This window comes from Durio zibethinus, chromosome 26 (assembly GCF_047325235.1).
Source record: "Durio zibethinus cultivar Kanyao isolate XHJ-2024 chromosome 26, ASM4732523v1, whole genome shotgun sequence".
NCBI lineage: Eukaryota > Viridiplantae > Streptophyta > Magnoliopsida > Malvales > Malvaceae > Durio > Durio zibethinus.
The window spans coordinates 5,602,556-5,620,555 of record NC_143187.1 but is presented as its reverse complement, the minus strand read 5'-3'; the positions used below and the strand labels follow the sequence as shown (position 1 = coordinate 5,620,555).

The 18,000-nt window shown below is 33.4% G+C and overlaps 1 protein-coding gene across 6 annotated transcripts; it reads left to right on the top strand.

Moving 5' to 3' along the window:
* The first annotated feature begins 1,485 nt into the window (after positions 1–1,485).
* LOC111274674 (polyadenylate-binding protein-interacting protein 3-like) lies at positions 1,486–14,485 on the top strand. 6 transcript variants are annotated; one of them, XM_022859486.2, is made up of 16 exons: positions 1,486–1,740; positions 2,086–2,181; positions 3,672–3,827; positions 3,896–4,057; positions 4,214–4,350; positions 4,581–4,771; positions 5,427–5,604; positions 5,704–5,943; positions 7,262–7,389; positions 7,568–7,637; positions 7,824–7,857; positions 8,013–8,338; positions 8,507–8,650; positions 13,523–13,621; positions 13,707–13,757; positions 14,123–14,485. In XM_022859486.2, exons 3-16 carry the CDS (start codon positions 3,689–3,691, stop codon positions 14,150–14,152), a joined length of 1,929 nt encoding a protein of 642 aa, XP_022715221.2. In that variant the 5' UTR covers positions 1,486–1,740; positions 2,086–2,181; positions 3,672–3,688; the 3' UTR covers positions 14,153–14,485. The 6 variants fall into 6 exon arrangements, with proteins under 6 accessions (XP_022715221.2, XP_022715223.2, XP_089612078.1 ...); XM_022859488.2 differs by lacking the exon at positions 2,086–2,181 and having other exon boundaries at positions 3,689–3,827; XM_089755952.1 differs by lacking the exon at positions 2,086–2,181.
* Positions 14,486–18,000: the final 3,515 nt, after the last annotated feature.

Genomic DNA, 18,000 nt, shown 5'->3' with positions numbered 1-18,000 from the left:
TCATTAAGTTCACAACAAAAATGATATGTTGTTAATAAGATTCTAGTAGGCTCATCAAAATCCCAGTCTCAAAATGGTAAGATTACAAAATTCGCAGCAGGTGTCTCGGTTTCTAATGCTGCAAAATTTGTGGAAGACTGTTAGTTGCTGTTGCATGGAATACGGTAATACCACTCTTTGAAGGTGTTCCCTGTCTTGCGGCTGAAAGAGAATTCTTGATAAGGAAAAGCACCTAATTTCTTTCACTTTCTAAGTAATTGCATTTGCGCCACCATACTGTTATGTTGCTGCAGATATTGAGAATTTAAGAACCTCTGAAATCAATAGAACATGCTGGCTTCATATTCCAGCATGCAATTAGTCATCATAGTCACAAGTTACAAACTTTCTGGACTTTATTGGATAACCATGAAATCCGTTGACCCCCAAAAGATAAAGAATCCGGACGTCTGTCATCATATCTTTTCCAATAGAGCAAGGACAATAATTATCCGATACACATTTCCGGAAAATGGATTCCCTGCGTGGAAAAGACCTTTTATGATTTTATTCAAAGCATTTACCACACCAGGGAGCATGGCTGAAAAAGTTTTCCTATCCCATCGGAGCTGTGAACTCTGCGTCTACTTTTGCTTTTGCCACTTTTGGTAGATTCTCGATTTGGGTTCAACCAACAGTTCTCCATGGAAAAAGGATAACCATTTTTTACCAAGTAGCAGATGAAAGTTAGATACTGTTAATAGATTTGGATTGCCAAAAAAAAAAAAAAAAACAAGAAATGATGGAACAAAATCATTCATTTCAAATTTGAAAGAAATAACTGCAAAATAAATTGAATGGGTTCAAAGTAATTCAATCCTATTAAAATAAAATAAAGGTAAAACGGATTTTGATTCTTGATGTTGATTCCAATTTTTGAATTTTTGTATTGGAAGTAATCCTAAATTTATTCTCAGACCATAGTTTTGTTTTTCAGCCTAAAGTAAAAGTATAAATTCTTTTTACCCCTAAATTGGACTTCAAATTAAAAGAAAAAAAAAACTCGAATAAAAAACGGTTAATCAACAATTATAGTAGGTTATAAAGCGTTGGTAAAATGAATTTGAGTACAAAATTTAAAATAAAAATGATTTAAATTTGAATTATTTCAATTTTAAAATAATTTAAATTCATCATATTTAAATTTGGTAGTTTCTTTATGGAATATTTTAATTAATTGCATTGTGATAATTATAATTGTTATAGCTGGCATCGGTATAACCTCTTTTTTATTTATAATTTTTTTTTGGCCATTGATAAAAAAGTAGAGGTGAATACACTAGGATAAATAAAGAACAATGAAAGGATACAAAGACAGTAGCCAATAGGAGTATAGGACTTACGTTGTTAACATACATCTGGATAGAGTGAATCTTTACCGCTTTCCAATCATCGGATTCACAATTTCTCCCCTATTTCCTGCTTTTTTCACCTCCCTTTCTCTTCAAATCAAAATTAAAGCCAAAAAAAAAAAAAAAAGTATTGTGAAACTCTCTATTTTCTCTCGCTATCGATCACAACCGAGACCCTTCGCTCTTCGCTTGTGTTTTGAGATTCGATCTTTCTCCTCCCCTTTTCGAGCCCTCTTTTTTGAAAACCCTCACTCGTTAACCCTAACTCACTGAGTCCAAATCTCCTTCTTTCCAACTCCGACTATCGTCGGTTTCCTACCGAAATCATCGTTTAATTAAGCTTATTAGGGTAAGGATCGCGTTTCCTCTCTCTTTTTTATCGCTCTCCAATTGTATTTTCTAATCGTTTTTCTATTTCGTGTTGAAAAATCTGAATGCGAATGCATTAGTAGTTCTATATTTAGGGTTACTCGGTTGCTATTATTATAAGTTTTAATTTAGGGTTTTGGAGATGAAATTTTGATTCCAGTAAAATTTTTTGTATGTAAATTGTACATTTTTTAACTCCTTAATTGATGCTTATATGTTAATTGGATTTGCTTTGCTTTGATTTCTTAGTTGAAATATTTTCATTGACTTAGGCTTAGACGTTTGCATGATCCTCTTGGTTCTTTGATTTTGAGGTCGTTCTTAGGTAATTAGATGAATAAAATCTCACTTTCTCTTGGGTGCCGGTACGTTTATCACGATTCTTAAGAGTTTTTGGTGGGTGGCGCAAGTTGGAAAAAAGGTAGGTATCTTGTTTCCTTTTTAGTGAGCTGTTAAGCAGTTCAGGTTATAAAAAATGGCTAGTTTTTGTTTTAATTACTAAAAGTATTGATTGAACTTATTTTTTTATAGTAATTTATTTGTGTATATTGAAGTTAGTATAGCTATAGCAGTTGTAATAATTTCTTTAGACAAAACATTCCAAATATTATCTTTGGTTAGTTCAATAGCTATAGCAGTTGTAATAATTTCTTTAGACAAAACATTCCAAATATTATCTTTGGTTAGTTCAATAGCTATAGCAGTTGTAATAATTTCTTTAGACAAAACATTCCAAATATTATCTTTGGTTAGTTCAATAGCTATAGCAGTTGTAATAATTTCTTTAGACAAAACATTCCAAATATTATCTTTGGTTAGTTCAACTTGTTGTTATACATGCATGCATTTTGGGAAGCTATATTTGGTATATTTGCTAATGGCAATGACATCTGTCAACTTCTAACTAAAGAGTGGCAATTTTCTCCATTATGGTTTCTGTTGCCTAGTTTTGGTATCTTAATCATAAGTTGCTTAGGGAAAATGTATCTCTGTCGGGCCAAAGATTTTTTAAATTTTGAACTACAAAAGTTTTGGGCACTTATGCAATCATTTCAAACATTAATCCAACTATTGTTAAGAAGTGTGGTCTGATATCCTTCACAAGTTGATTAAAGGCCCTGCTGTTTTTGTGAAATTTTGCTTGCATCGTTTGTGCTCGATTCTCGGCCAATAAATTTGTATGCTTCTGCCATTTCTTGCTTCATGCAGTTTGTTTTACATTATACTGACCTTGATTTCTCTTGATTGCTGTCATTGCCCTATGAATTTCCTTAAAGTGAGCTAAAACCCTTTTTAGTATAGCAGATAAGGAATTTCTGCTTTAGTAACTGTTGTCATTCTTGATATGGGGGCTTTGTTGCCTTTGTTATTGGGGTTAACTTGTAGGGTGAGATGTGTATATATATGTTGCTGGTAACATCTTTAAGAAAACTAGGATCTGCCTCTTTGTATTTTGAATAAATGACAAGATTTCTACACATATAACAAGCAGAATTCGTGAAGATGGGACATTAAATTGCTGTTAATTCAATGAGTTTTAAGTTACATTTCTAGGTGGAAAGTTTTGGATTAAAAATATAAGGATAGAGTCTATTTTGTGTATTGTTAAAGCTTGGTCCACTTCTGGTGTGAAGGATAAAGGTTCTAAGGTCAATGAGAAGAAAGCCAAGAAATTTTACCATTGGTGTGGCTGCCAGGAAAAGGCACCTGTATATGGGTTTTATGGAACAATGACAAGATAGAGGAGATATGTTCTTTTATTTGCATAATTTTAGATTTAATGGTTTACTGGTTTCTTAACATGTTAAGTATTGTTAAACTGAAAATTTTGGTTTTAAAAAATTGAGCGCTAATGTTTTAGAATTGGATCTTGGAAGTATTGAATTTATACCGTAAAAACTAATTCTTCAGGTTTTTTTTCTTCTGAGATGAATATGCAACAAGTAGTGTTGCCAAAAACTTCTGCTAATGGATTTGGCCGTCGAAGAGGTGATAGAGAGGTTGGGACTAGGTTGGAGAATAAGATGCAGTCGGGAAAATCCAATCAAGGAAGAATACAAACTACAGGTGAACTTTCTCTTGCCTGAATTTCTTATTATTGAATTATTTTATTCATCTAATACTACCTGGTGTAGGTTCACCGGCGGGTGGGAAGTCTGGAGGTTATGAGATTTCTTCCCGTGACCGGTTAGTTTATCTGACAACATGTATTATTGGGCATCCGGTGGAAGTCCATGTTAAAAGTGGTTCAATTTATGCTGGAATATTTCATGCAACTGATGCAGACAAAGATTTTGGTATGCTTTGTTATTTGTTTTTATATTTATACTAATTATGCATCTGTAATTAGTTATGCAAATTGATCTTGGTTCCTGTAGAATTCTTTTGCAAATAGATTGAACTTTGAAATAAAATGATTCATCATCTTAACTTCCACTCCCTTGCCTCTGCAGGAATCATCTTGAAAATGGCTCGCTTGATAAAGGATGGTACTTTGCGAGGACACAAGGCTACTGCAGAATTTGTTAGCAAGGCACCCTCAAAGATTTTAATTATACCTGCCAAAGAACTTGTGCAAGTTATAGCAAAGGTTTTGCTGATTTTCCTATCTTTATAGTTCCATCTGTAGTCCAGTTGCTTGTGAGAGATGAAATGTCAAATAGTTTATGTGGGGCTTTCATAACTTTTAAAGAGCTTGTTTTAGTTAGATAATTGTGAATGATACTTGAAAACTTAAAATATTTGGTAAACACAAAAGGTGACTAATTTTATCTTATGTTTCGTTAATATTAATTTGTTTGTTCAAAAAAATGATTCCAGGATGTGGCTATAACCAGGGATGGATTTGCAAGTGAGCTCCAACATGAAAAACATCAGGAAATTTTGATAGATTCTGTGATATCACAATCCCGTCATGTGGAGTTGGAGAGGCAATTGGAGCCCTGGGTTCCTGATGAAAATGATCCACAGTGTCCTGAACTAGAAAATACTTTTGACAGCCCGTGGAATAGGTTGCAATGATGTTCTGTCCTCTTAAAAATGTCTTGTCATAGTTTTATTGTTCCAACAACTTAATTACTTCATCCCACTTGCATCTAAATTGTTTTTATTTTTTCTATTGCAATCTCTATTTCTATATATCAAACTTGATTCCTTTGTTTTTAATTGTCTTGCTTGTTACTTCTCCTCGATAAATTGCCTAGAAAAAAGATGTTAGGAAATTTCAATATGTGATATTACTCAAGAGAAATGTTGTTTAATGGCTTTAATAGTGAGAGAATCAAGGATATCATCAAAAACATGATTTCTAAATTGACTTTTGTTTCTGCAAGATTAGTTTGGTAGGGAGATGCTGTTGAGACTTTGAGCTTGTTATGCTAATCTCGTGTGTCAGAAATTTTAAAATTTTTTTATGCTTTGAGGTGCCAATTGTTGCAATAATCAGGTGGAGTCTGATTTTGTTGTTGTTGGTAGATAGAAAGGTTTGTGAGCTATAAAGAAGAGAGACTGTCAGCATTTTGTTGGAATCTTGTATCAAATCTTTGCATTTTGATGATCATTTATGTGTTTTTCTTTTTATTTCTTTTTTTTTTTTTCACTTAATATATGAACTTTCCACTTTGTCATATTAACATTGTATTGATATGTACATAATTGCACTATTAGGAACTGGGATCAGTTTGAAACCAATCAAACGCTATTTGGTGTACAAAGTACTTTCAATGAGGAACTTTACACGACAAAACTTGAGAGGGGTCCTCAAATGAGAGAGTTGGAGAAGAAAGCAATAAGAATAGCAAGAGAGATTGAGGGTGAAGACACCCAGGACCTTCATTTAGCAGAGGTAAGGTTATCCTAATATCAAATTTTGCCTCTTTAGCTGTTGTCTTTGCTAATTTGTTTCTCAAATTTTCTCATACTTTGCATTTTGATTTTCTGACAGGAGAGAGGCATTGATCTTCATGATAATGTTGATATTGATGAGGAGATGAGATTTTCCTCTGTCTACAGGGGTAGAGGGGTTGAAGATAGTGGTTATGAAGAAGATGAGGACATTATGTTGGATTCCCACAACATTGAGACCTTTGGAAATTCTTCTGATTCTCTCAGTGGAAGGCCTGCAGATTTGACCAGTTCACAAAGCTCTGATGGAGTTCGAATGCCATCAAGCTCTTCCTTAATGGTAGTTATTGATCTCTGGAATTTGAGATATTCTAACTCTTTCTTTGTTGAATGCAAATATATATTTTGATTAGTTGTATCTAATTTTTTAACCATTTTTAGGTTGTGTATTTTTTTTTTTTAAATAAATCAGCCAACTTATGATTGAGATTATACACATAAGATAACAGTCTGACCTTGGCTTATCTGTTCACTAGGAGATTATTATATTCTAATGCTTGATACATTCAAAGTAAATTCTTACTCAATGACCTATACATTAAGTTTGGAGGCTTTGATTGTTATAAAAAAATATATTTTATGTAAGCCTAAGGTCTTGCTTTATGAGCTGGAATTTTGATTTCTTCCTTGAAGGAGTATTGTGTAGAATTACATTCTTTCTGTTTTTATGAATATTATGATATGCTGAGAGTAGTTATATTGAGAGGCATCAGAATGAGTAGTTATTCTGTTCCATGGTCCCAAAGATTTGTGATCAGGTTCTGCTTACAATGTGAAAATGTATTCTTTTCCTTAGGAAATATGTGGGTGGAAAAGGGTTGTTTTGGGGGATGGGGAGTGGGGTTCAGTTACAATTTGGAATGCTTACTGAAGTTGATCGTAAGTGACATTACTTGAGAAGGTTCTCGTGCATTACAGACTGCTATTCTTTATTCTTTCTTTCAATTATAACTTAGACAAAATGAATCTTAATTTGCTTGTTGACGACAATGGGGAGATTGAGTACACAGGATGTTGTGACAATGTTTATGGAATTTAAATGCAGAAGGAGCTATTAATTTGCTAGGAGTTGAGAGAGCTTAACGACTTTAGCTTGGTTGTTGGAAGCAGAAAAGTGTCATGAATGTAGGGAGAGCATGTACATCTTGACTACATTTTGAGATGGAATCACATATTATATATTTAGTTCAACTTTTCAAGCTTCTAACCTTAGAGTTAGTTAATTGAATTTCTTTTACTTTTGTCGAAGTTTGACTAATTTTATATTGCGGATCCTGTGGCTAAAGATTTTTTTGTTTACTTTTGGGTACTTGCTTCAACAATGCCATTATTCTAAAGTTTTTCTTTTCACTACTTGTCTATCATCATAGCCCTTCCTAAACATAAATTTCTCTGTCTTCACTTTGATGGTTATTTCAATTTAAATGGTAGAAACTATTGAAGGATTTTTCTTGACATACTGTTAAATAGTTGTTGCATGTCTGGTACAAAGTGTTATGAAAGATAGTTGTATTGTCCAATGTGTTTGTTTGTGCATGCATTTACTCCTTTGTGTGATCCTTGTCCTTTGTGACATACTCCTATTTTTTGGTTTGTAGGATGAGGCACCATCTTCCCAAGCAGCCATTGTGGCAGATTTGAACCGCTCTGGCTTTAATGATGAGGCCAGGCAGCTGGCATCTGAACTTCCTTCTAAAAATTTCTGTGTCTCTGACAGTGAAAGCAGGTGTTTTATCTTTTTCCTTTGGACTTGCCAACGTGATGTATATTTGCTTATTCTATTTTGATTCCTTGTTTCTGTTAGTTTAAGGCAATATTAAAGGTAATTACTGTAAGGATCAGTTCCCTGGACAAAAATAGGTGTTAGCTCTTTATATTTCCTGATTTAAACACTTGTAATATAGGATCCAAGACAGTTTGCTTGGTGAACATGGAGGAAGCATTGATGCTAAAGAGTTTGCGGAAAAGCAGCATGTAAGTTAAACTTCCATGGATAAGCAAATCTTGTACAGTGAATGTGGAGCTCCTTGTTTTGTTGGTTTAACTTCTGTAACTGATTCATATCTCCATTGGAGCTCCTTGTTCTAGTGCCTCTAGTTCTACACTTTTTGCTTCTAACATGTACGTTTTCTGTTTGAATTCCTGTTCATATTAATGCAGCCATCTGACGACGTGCAATTGTCATATTCTGTTGGTGAGTATGCTTTACTATCTAGGTGATTGGTGTTCCTATAAAATTGAAACTGGAATTGTATTTTTTGTTATTTTGCACCCTATAACAGTGCAATTACTCTTGCTGCTGCGGCTCTTTATTTTAATATGCTGACCATAGAGCAATTTGTAATGCAGATTCTCAGTCATTATTGAATGACAAGGTTGATGGGTCTGATAAAGCTGGGCCATCTGCAAATCCTACCACTCATGCTCCATCTAATTCTTTGTCGAAGGTTAGTGAAAACCAAAGTCCTTCAGGTGAACTCTTAGAGGGTCCAGCTTCTAGCAAATCAACTGGTGAAGCACATTTTGTAAATTCCCGTGGACGACCTGCTAGTTCTACATCATCAAATTCAGATTGTGTTGGTGCTGTCTTAGCGTCTAGTGGCCCTGGCTTATCACCAAGTTCATCAATGGGTTCATTATCTTCTGAGAAGTCAACACTGAATCCCCATGCGAAGGTGTGTTTTCTTTCTTTCTTTTTGCCTTTCTGGTGCGTGATAAGCTGACCCCAACACATACAGAGTTATAAATTATGTAGTCTTAACTGTTCTTTGGTGTACCTTTTAACTTGATTTGTTGCTTTCCTTTGGTTGTGTTTTCACATCTAACACGCTTAATGCTATCAGGAATTCAAACTCAACCCTAATGCAAAGTGTTTCACACCATCTCAAATGCCAGTTAGATCTCCATCCCCAGTGTCTGATGGTTCCTTCTACTATCAAGCACAAATGTCTCCTGTACCACAAATGCACATGCCTGTTAGTTTTGGGGTAAGCTGCTTAAAAGTAATTGCAATTTTTATGACCACTGACTTTGCAAGCAAGAAATAAATTGACTGGCAACTATTGCCTCACCTAAGGCTTTTTTCCCCAAATTTATGAATCTAAAAACTCCTGATGTTGCTGCATGCTAAAATTAATAAATCTTGTTCCCTAATGTCTTCCTTTGGTTACTTATTGTGGAAATTGAATGTATATTGAAAAACTGGTTATCAACAATTATACAAGAATCTTAGGTTTATATACAACTAACTAGGGGTTAAACTAGGAAACTAAATCTTTCTTAATTCTAGGGATACAAATACTTAATTCTAGAGATACAAATATAAATATACAGATTACAAGATTACAACCAGCTGTAAATAAGTGTTTTCCCACACTCCCCCTCAAGCTGGTGAATAGGTGTTTTTCATTCCCAGCTTGGAAATAATTTCTTGAAATGTTGCACTGCTGAGACCTTTAGTCAACACATCTGCAAGTTGACCCTTGGTTGATACATAAGGTGTACAAATCAACCCACTGTCTAGTTTTTCCTTTATGAAATGCCGGTCTACTTCAATGTGTTTTGTTCTGTCATGTTGCACAGGATTGTGTGCAATGCTTATTGCAGACTTGTTATCACAGTAGAGTCTCATTGGTCCATCCCACTTGATCTTCAAGTCTTCTAGGATAATCTTTAACCATAGTAGTTCACAAATTCCTTGAGCCATTGCTCTGAACTCTGCTTCAGCACTTGATCTTGCCACCACATTCTGTTTTTTACTCCTCCAAGTCACAAGATTACCACCTAAGAAAGTGCAGTAGCCTGAGGTAGATCTTCTATCAGTTACTGAACCTGCATAATCAGCATCTGTATATGCTTCTAGAACTAACCCCGAATCTCTTTTGAATAAGATACCTCTCCCAGGATTGGCCTTCAAATAGTGCAATATACGGTAGACAGCCTGTAGGTGCACTTCTTTAGGATTATGCATAAATTGACTTACCACACTCACAGCATATGCTATATCAGGTCTAGTATGTGAGAGATAAATGAGTCTTCCAACTAATCTTTGGTACATCTCTCTATTTACAGCAGCATCTTCATTAGCTTCTCCAATTTTATGATTAGGATCTATAGGAGTATTTGCAGGTTTACATGCAAGCTTCCCAGTTTCCTTCAGAAGATCCATCACATATTTCTGTTGTGAGATAAAAATACCATGCCGTGAGTGAGCTACTTCAATTCCTAGGAAATACTTCAATCTCCCTAGCTCTTTTACTCAAATTCTCTAGCCAAACACTGTTTTAGAGATTCTCTCTCTTTTTCATCATCTCCAGTTACAATTATATCATCAACATACACTAATAGAACTGTGACTCTCCCTGAATCAGAGTGCTTGATAAATAATGTGTGATCTCCTTGACTCTGTTTATATCCCATTGCTAGCATCACTTTGGCAAATCTCCCGAACCAAGCTCTAGGAGACTGTTTAAGGCCATATAAAGCCTTTTTTAACCTGCATACTTTGTTTGCTGCTAGATGACCTTCAAATCCCGGTGGAACCTTCATATATATTTCTTCTTCCAAATCACCATGTAAAAAAGCATTCTTTACATCAAATTGTTGAAGATGCCAATTGTAATTTGCAGCTAATGATAACAAAATCCTAACTGTATTCATCTTGGCAACTGGAGCAAAGGTTTCCTGGTAATCCACTCCATAGGTCTGAGTGTAGCCCTTAGCCACTAACCTGGCTTTATACCTTTCAACAGTACCATCTGCCTTGTATTTTACAGTGAAAACCCATTTACACCCCACTGAATTTTTTCCTTTAGGCAACTCTACCAGTTCCCATGTCTGATTTTTCTCTAAGGCCTCCATTTCTATTTTCATGGCTTGCCTCCATTTCTCACTGGATAATGCCTCGGATAATGTAGTTGGAACAGAAATAGTGTTTAGGCTCACAAGAAAATTTTTGTGGGATGGTGAGAATTTTTCAAATGACACAAAATTAGATATTGGGTATAGTGGATGCTTGGTACATTCTCTGGTTCCTTTCCTAATGGCAATAGGCAAATCATAATCACTAGCTATAGTTTTAGGAGATTCATGCTCATTTTGAGAAACAGAGTCAAAAACTGTAGTTACCTCATTTCCAGAGTTAGGATCAGGTTCTTGGACTGGCACTGGTTCAGGATCTGGAACTTTTCTTCTTGAGTACACCTGTAATTCCTTCATAGAATCAAGAACAATATTATCCTTTGTCACATCTTTCGTATTTGGAATGGGTTCAGACTCAAATTCAATGTTTGACTTGGGCTCAGCAGAAACAGGTTTCGACTCATAAGAATTAATGGGTGTAAATGTTGAAGAAGGGGGCAAATCAAGCAAAAAGAAGTCTTTATCCTTATCTTCCATGAATGAAGTCTCCCCCTGAAGATAAGGTTGAGTAAAAAATGGTTTATTTTCTTCAAAAGTGACATCTGCAGACACATAAAATTTTTTGGTAGGAGGGTGATAGCACTTATATCCTTTTTGAGTTGAAGAATACCCCACAAAAATACACTTAATCGCTCTTGGATCCAACTTTCCCCTGTTATGACTGTGAACATGAACAAATGATGTACAACCAAATATCCTAGGTGTGAGATTGTTTGTGATATTGAGGTTGGGATAAAATTGTGAGAGTAGTTCCATAGGAGTTTTAAATCCCAAAACTCTTGAAGGTAACCTATTTATAATGTGTGTGGCAGTGAGAACAGCTTCCCCCCAATAAGATTTAGGTACATTTGCTTGAAAAAGAAAGGCTCTGGTTGTGGCTAATAAATGACTGTTTTTTCTCTCTGCCACTCCATTCTGCTGTGGAGTATTAACACAAGATGACTCATGGATAATCCCCTCTTTTTGAAAATAAGTGGATAGACTTTGGTTGAAGTAGTCTTTTGCATTATCAGACCTAAATCTCTTGATTTTTACTCCAAATTGATTTTGGATCATGTTTTGGAAGCTTAAAAACACACTATTCACATCTGATTTGGATTTAAGTAAAAAAACCCAAGAGACCCTAGTACAATCATCTATGAATGAAACAAACCATCTCGCACCAGAAATATTAAGAATTGTAGAGGGACCCCAAATGTCACTATGAATCAAGTAAAAAGGAGTAGAACTTCTTTTGTTACTGATTGGAAAAGACACACGTCTATGTTTTGCAAATTCGCAAATATCACAATGAAAATCTTCAACATTTAATTCTTTGAACAAAGAAGGAAACATGTTTCTCAAGGTTCCAAAAGAAGGATGTCCAAGACGAAAATGATAAAGCCAGATTTTGTCTTTATTGGAAGATTTTTCAGAAAAAAATGACAAAGATAAACTATTTTTGATACTACTTGTGTTATTTGATGTCTCAAGATAGTATAGTCCATCCTTCTCCTTAGCAAGTCCAATCATCTTCCCCGAACTCTGGTCCTGAAATTCACAATAAGAGGGATAAAAAGTTACTTTGCAATTCATATCTCTGGTAAGTTTTTGTATAGATATCAGATTAGTAGACAATCCAGGAACATGAAGAACATTTTTGAGAACAAACGAGGGATTAACTTGAACATCTCCTAATCCTGCCACTGTGGTAAGTGAACCATCAGCAACAACAATTTTCTTATTACTAGGACACAGGTTATATGTACTAAACTTTTGTGGGGAATGTGTCATGTGGTCTGTGGCTCCTGAGTCAATGACCCAAGAACTCGTAATAGGCTTAGCCGAGACATTTAATCCATGAGAACCAGAAGCTTTACCTGAACTAGAAACTTTACCCAAAGAACATACCATAGTAGGCTTTTCAAGGATTTTCAATAAGTTTCTCAGCTTTTCAATCTCTTCCCTGTTAAACTCTCTTTGTTTCTGAGACATCTGTAGTACTCCAGTGATTTTTTCAGTTAACATTTCCTCAAATTGGGTGATAGTGATATCTTTCTTTGAAAGGGTTCGGCAATGAAGGCCTAAACAGGATTCGGCAATGAAGGCCTAAAAAAGTCGGCAATGAAGGCTGAAAATTTTTCTTCCCAAGAAGAGCCTAAAGCTCTGATACCATGTGGAAATTGAATGTATATTGAAAAACTGGTTATCAACAATTATACAAGAATCTTAGGTTTATATACAACTAACTAGGGGTTAAACTAGGAAACTAAATCTTTCTTAATTCTAGGGATACAAATACTTAATTCTAGAGATACAAATATAAATATACAGATTACAAGATTACAACCAGCTGTAAATAAGTGTTTTCCCACACTTATATTATATATCAGTTAATACTGGAATTCTGAGTTATGACCGGACCTCTGAGCACTGAGGGGAGCTTTGATACTGTTGAATTATTCTTTAATAGCACTTATTCCAGCATCATGATAACCCTTACAAGGAAACAGTAAACAATATAGAAACAGAGCTTTTGTTTTTTCCCATGTTTCGTGCAGTTACATTTGTGTGTATTGATGGTTTAGGTGTGGTTAAGTTAGGTCAATTTGACTTAATATGGATAAATTACTACCTTGATTGGACTTACTTTCATCTCAGATCAGGTGTAGCCGTGTTGGTATGACCCTATTTTTCCCAGTCAGGATATTCACTAGAACCTGTGACTTTCTTTTACGTATATAATCTTGTGTTCAGTAATTTTTAACAGGATGCCACCTTATTCTGCAGTATAAATTTTAGTAAGTGAGATGGTAAACTTTGGTAGTCTTAGCTATTAGTATTCAGTTTCATTCTTACGCCTGGTGCTTAATTTCAATGTAGATTTTTTTTTCCTTCAATCCAAAATGTATTCTCATTAGTTTACTTGTGTGGTGTTGTTGATGATGTGGTTTTGGCAGATTGCACCGCCCTTTCCTGGTCCCCAGCCTGTTATATTCAATCCACAGGTGGCACCAATACAATCACCACAAGCATATTTTCATCCAAATGGACCTCAGGTGCAACCTTAATATTAGTTTATTAATATGTTCATTGACCCATCTTGATATGATTATTTATTATTTATATTCTTCAAAATTGCAGTATGGGCAGCCGATGCTTTTTGGGCAACGACCAGTGGTGTACTACCAACCTGTAAGTGGTTTGAAAATTTTGAGTTTGTATAGGACATGTTGGTTCATGTATATTTAGCTTGATAATTATGACACTTTAGGTTAGCATTCTTAGAACACACTCCCATTTACCACTTGTATAGTCACAAATGATGCTTCCTGGAGAATTCCATTAATAAGAACTTCTGTAAAACTTTCTTTAAACTTAGTGCAAGATGTCATCTCTTTCCTGAGAGGATCAAAGACTATGATCATCACATTTAACCTTTTTTTTTGTTTGAGAAAAATTTTTTTAAAAAATGAAATCCTCTGTTTTTGGTGTTTCATTTGTTATCCAGAACATTCCACATCTTGGAATCCTGATAGAATTGTAACCGTCTCTTGCAGGAAATGCAATACAAAGGACGGGATTATTAACCAATTAGTTGCTGAAAGCATTCTTGGGAGCTCGGCTCTATTAGCAAAGAATAAAACTTTTGAGGGACTGCTTGGATCTCAATTTTCTCAAAACAAAGCCCAGCGGTCCAAGAAAGATCCTATAGGACTTGATCACCCCATGTTCCCAGGGGATGTTTACCCGTCCTGGGAGATGATTTTATGACCTTGTATGCTTCATTCACATCGTGACTTTGGATTTCTAGCTTTTGTTAACTAACCCGTACTTTTCTGATTGGTTGTTTTAGTATTGATAGTATTGAATCAATTTGTGGTACAAAGTATTTTGTTCTATATTATTTTCTGGTTACTGTAGCCTGGGATCTATCTGTGTGTGCCTTTGGGGGTGGGGGTTCAGAATTTAGATAGCGGAAAAGATAGATGCTTATGGAAAACAGTTAAAGTCACTTACTATTCATGATTGAATAACCATTCATGGCTAAATGGCAAGTTCATGATGTGAACTTTGATTAAATTTGTAATGTAGATTGAATTGAAGGGCTAAGCTTTACATTGCACATTTAATTGAACTCCATTCATTTATTTACCGGAAAAAAGGACACTGCCTGAGTTGGAATTTGAGTTTTATCTGAAACGGATGTGTTTGGCTTTAGACTATAGACAATTGGAATGCTAGGGATCATCTTCTTCTAATAGTCCTCTTACTTGTGGCCTGACTTGGGAGGAATCAAACATATAGAGATATGTTAAGTTTTTCACCTTTTTGGGTGCATCAAACATAATTGGCATGACAAAAAGTTAAAGATTGGAAACTCGAAAATCAAACTTATTGTAATCAATATTAGATTGGTTCACAAAGCATTGTCCTCGAGAAACCAAGACAAAAGACTTTTGTTTAAGACTAAATATAGAATTGACTGAATATTTCATTATGTCAACATTGTGAACATGAGTCTTAGCTTTTGGGTTTTTGATATAAAACGATTGAGCAAATACGACGAGGAAACAATGATAGTTGATGTCTAAAAAAACTTGTTAGATGACAATTCAAGGGCCAAAGAACAAAGGATGCCAACCTTTTTATGATTTACTAAATTATACCAACTAGAATGCCTTGCAGAATATATGAAAGAATACATCGGAATTTGGAACAACTGTTTTTTATTAGTTGTCCAAACAATGAATGTATGTAGGAGTAGGACCACATCACTTTTCCCTTACTATAATTTTCTTTTTCTTTTAATCTAGCAATATACATTGTCTTTTCCGGTTTTACGATTTAGATGTCCACGAGTGCCATATGCTGTATGCAATACACCAAGTTCAAAATAACTGACAAACCAAGTATTATATTTATATAATTAATTAAATAATCAATTATTATATTGTAATCAAATTGTATTATTAAATAATTAATTAATAAATTATAATTTTAATTAAATAATAAAACTCACGTAGTAAAACTTATAAATCCATATATCATCAAAAGAATTTATAAGAGTTAAAAAATAGATTATATAAAAGATTAGATCACCAGTGCAACTAATAATTACAATTTTAAATCGTGTAGGCTTTACTAAAATATTGAATTTCTATTAAATTTTGAGTTGCAATTGGATAATTATATGATGATAGTAAAAAGAATTAAAAATAAAATCTTTTTGTTAAAAGATAATCTCATATTTTTTAAAGATATATTAAAAATTAAAAAATTAATTTAATAAAAAATATACAGGATAATTTTTTAAACATAACTTATAAATTATAAAGTTTAAAATTTTCATTCATCTATAATTTATAATCTATAATCTATAAATACAGTTAAAACTATCCCTAACTAAGAATTATTGGCCAAATCATGAATGTCATTAAAAAAATTTAGAGGATAATTTAGGAAAAATTTGTGTTAACAATAGTAGAAAGTAATCTTTAGGATTTTAAACTTCTGTTATACCTGCCTTAATCTCGTTAAGTGACATTCGTCACTTGATTAAGCTAATAATAAAAGGATAAAGTTGTCATTTAAGTCTTAAGATATTTTTAAAAAATGTTTAAAGGCTAAAAACTAAAATTAACATGAAAAGTCTTGATTTATGTCCTTCTGTTGAGAAAGTTGTAAAGTCTTGATGGTTATCAGTCTTAATTAAATATGGAATCAATGATTAACGAGAAATAAAATCAAACTCCTAAGTCTACAAATTAATTAATTTTTTACAAAAATATATAGAAATTAAATAATGCTTATAAAACTTCATTCCTAATCAGTGTTTTTTTTTTTTTTTTCAAAAGAAAACACCAGTAATTAAACACTAATTAATTTTAACCACTATACAATCTCTATATAACCCATTATAAACTCACACATCGGCTATTTGAGATTCTTAATTAGTATTTAACTTCCTCTCATTAATTCTTTCAAATTCCGATGATAAAAAAAATGTACGTGAAGATTAATTTAAAAATTAATAATTTTGATGGTATATGCATAATAATTTCTTTTCAACTAAACTTATAACCAAATCATATTAAAAAAAAAAATTTTCAAAGAAGCTAAATCATATTTGAGATTCGCCTTTTATGCACTTTAATTTTTTATTTTGTTTTGAAAGATAAAAGAAAAATTTGAATAAAATATTTAAGTGAAATTCGTAAATTTTTTTATTAAAAATAATTAAATAAAAATAAAATAAAAAGATTTTGTTACATAATCTAGGTTTATATTTGCATGCTTATGGTCCTAACAGCACATTTGATGAAAGGAACAAATACGGTGGCATTGAGGGAGTCCATTTCTCCTGTTTCATAATTTGGTACTGTATGACTGTTGAATCTTTGAAACATCAGTTTCTTTGTTGGATCTGTTCATCATCATCAAATCATTTCCTAAGTGTTGTTTTGTCATTTTTATATCTCACGGTACAGTATGCTGGATGCAAAAATGAATGTAATAAAAATTTTCCTGTTGTTGGAGGTGTGTCAATCTATTACAACACATTGGATATTAACAAGACTGCTACAACTTCATGAATCCATTGGAGACAATGCTACAATTTCATGCAAGAAAAAAAAAAAGAGCTGAAATTTATATTAATAGAGCTTAAGTTATTATATGAAGTTTTAAGTGAGGATTCGTTTCTTTTATTTTTGGTTATGAATTAAGATTATTAGTCTCTTTAAATCATTCTTTTAATTTGTAATATTATTTACTTTTATTTATTTTTTTATTATTCAATATTTTATATTAAACGTTAGATTAAATATATATATTTTAAATTCTCTTAACATTTTCCGTAACGAAAAAGAGCTCTCGTCTTAGTTATATATAAAAAGTGAATTTTAATTTTTTTTATTATTTATTTTATTGGAATAGTAGTGATTTTTCATTGACTTTATTTAAAATGGAAAATTCTTAAAAAGACCAAAAGAATTGCACATTTGCATTTTAACGTAAGGATAGAGGCTAACCTATCTATTTAAAAAGAAAAAAAGAAAACCTCAAATTTATCGAGAAAAAGGATTGGATAATAACAAAATTCAAAGGGGTTATAGAGGAAACACGGGATGTGACAGCGCGTGAGAGAAAGTGCAGGTGAATATTTACGGGGGCCGACTGAGGCTGAGGGTATTGACGACAGGGTACATACATAAGACTGCCACTCTGTACATACATAAAGGGCGAAAAAGACGTTTGCTGCCACTCTGAAGATAAAGAATTTACTGCAAAAACAATTTATCACCCATTAACACAAAACGACAAAAAGCCCCAAAAACTAATGATTCCGACTAAAAAAAACCATTTTTTAGTAGCGTGATAAACGTGGTGAGCTGAAAAGGACAACTTTTTAAAAATGAATTTTTAAGTAGAAATG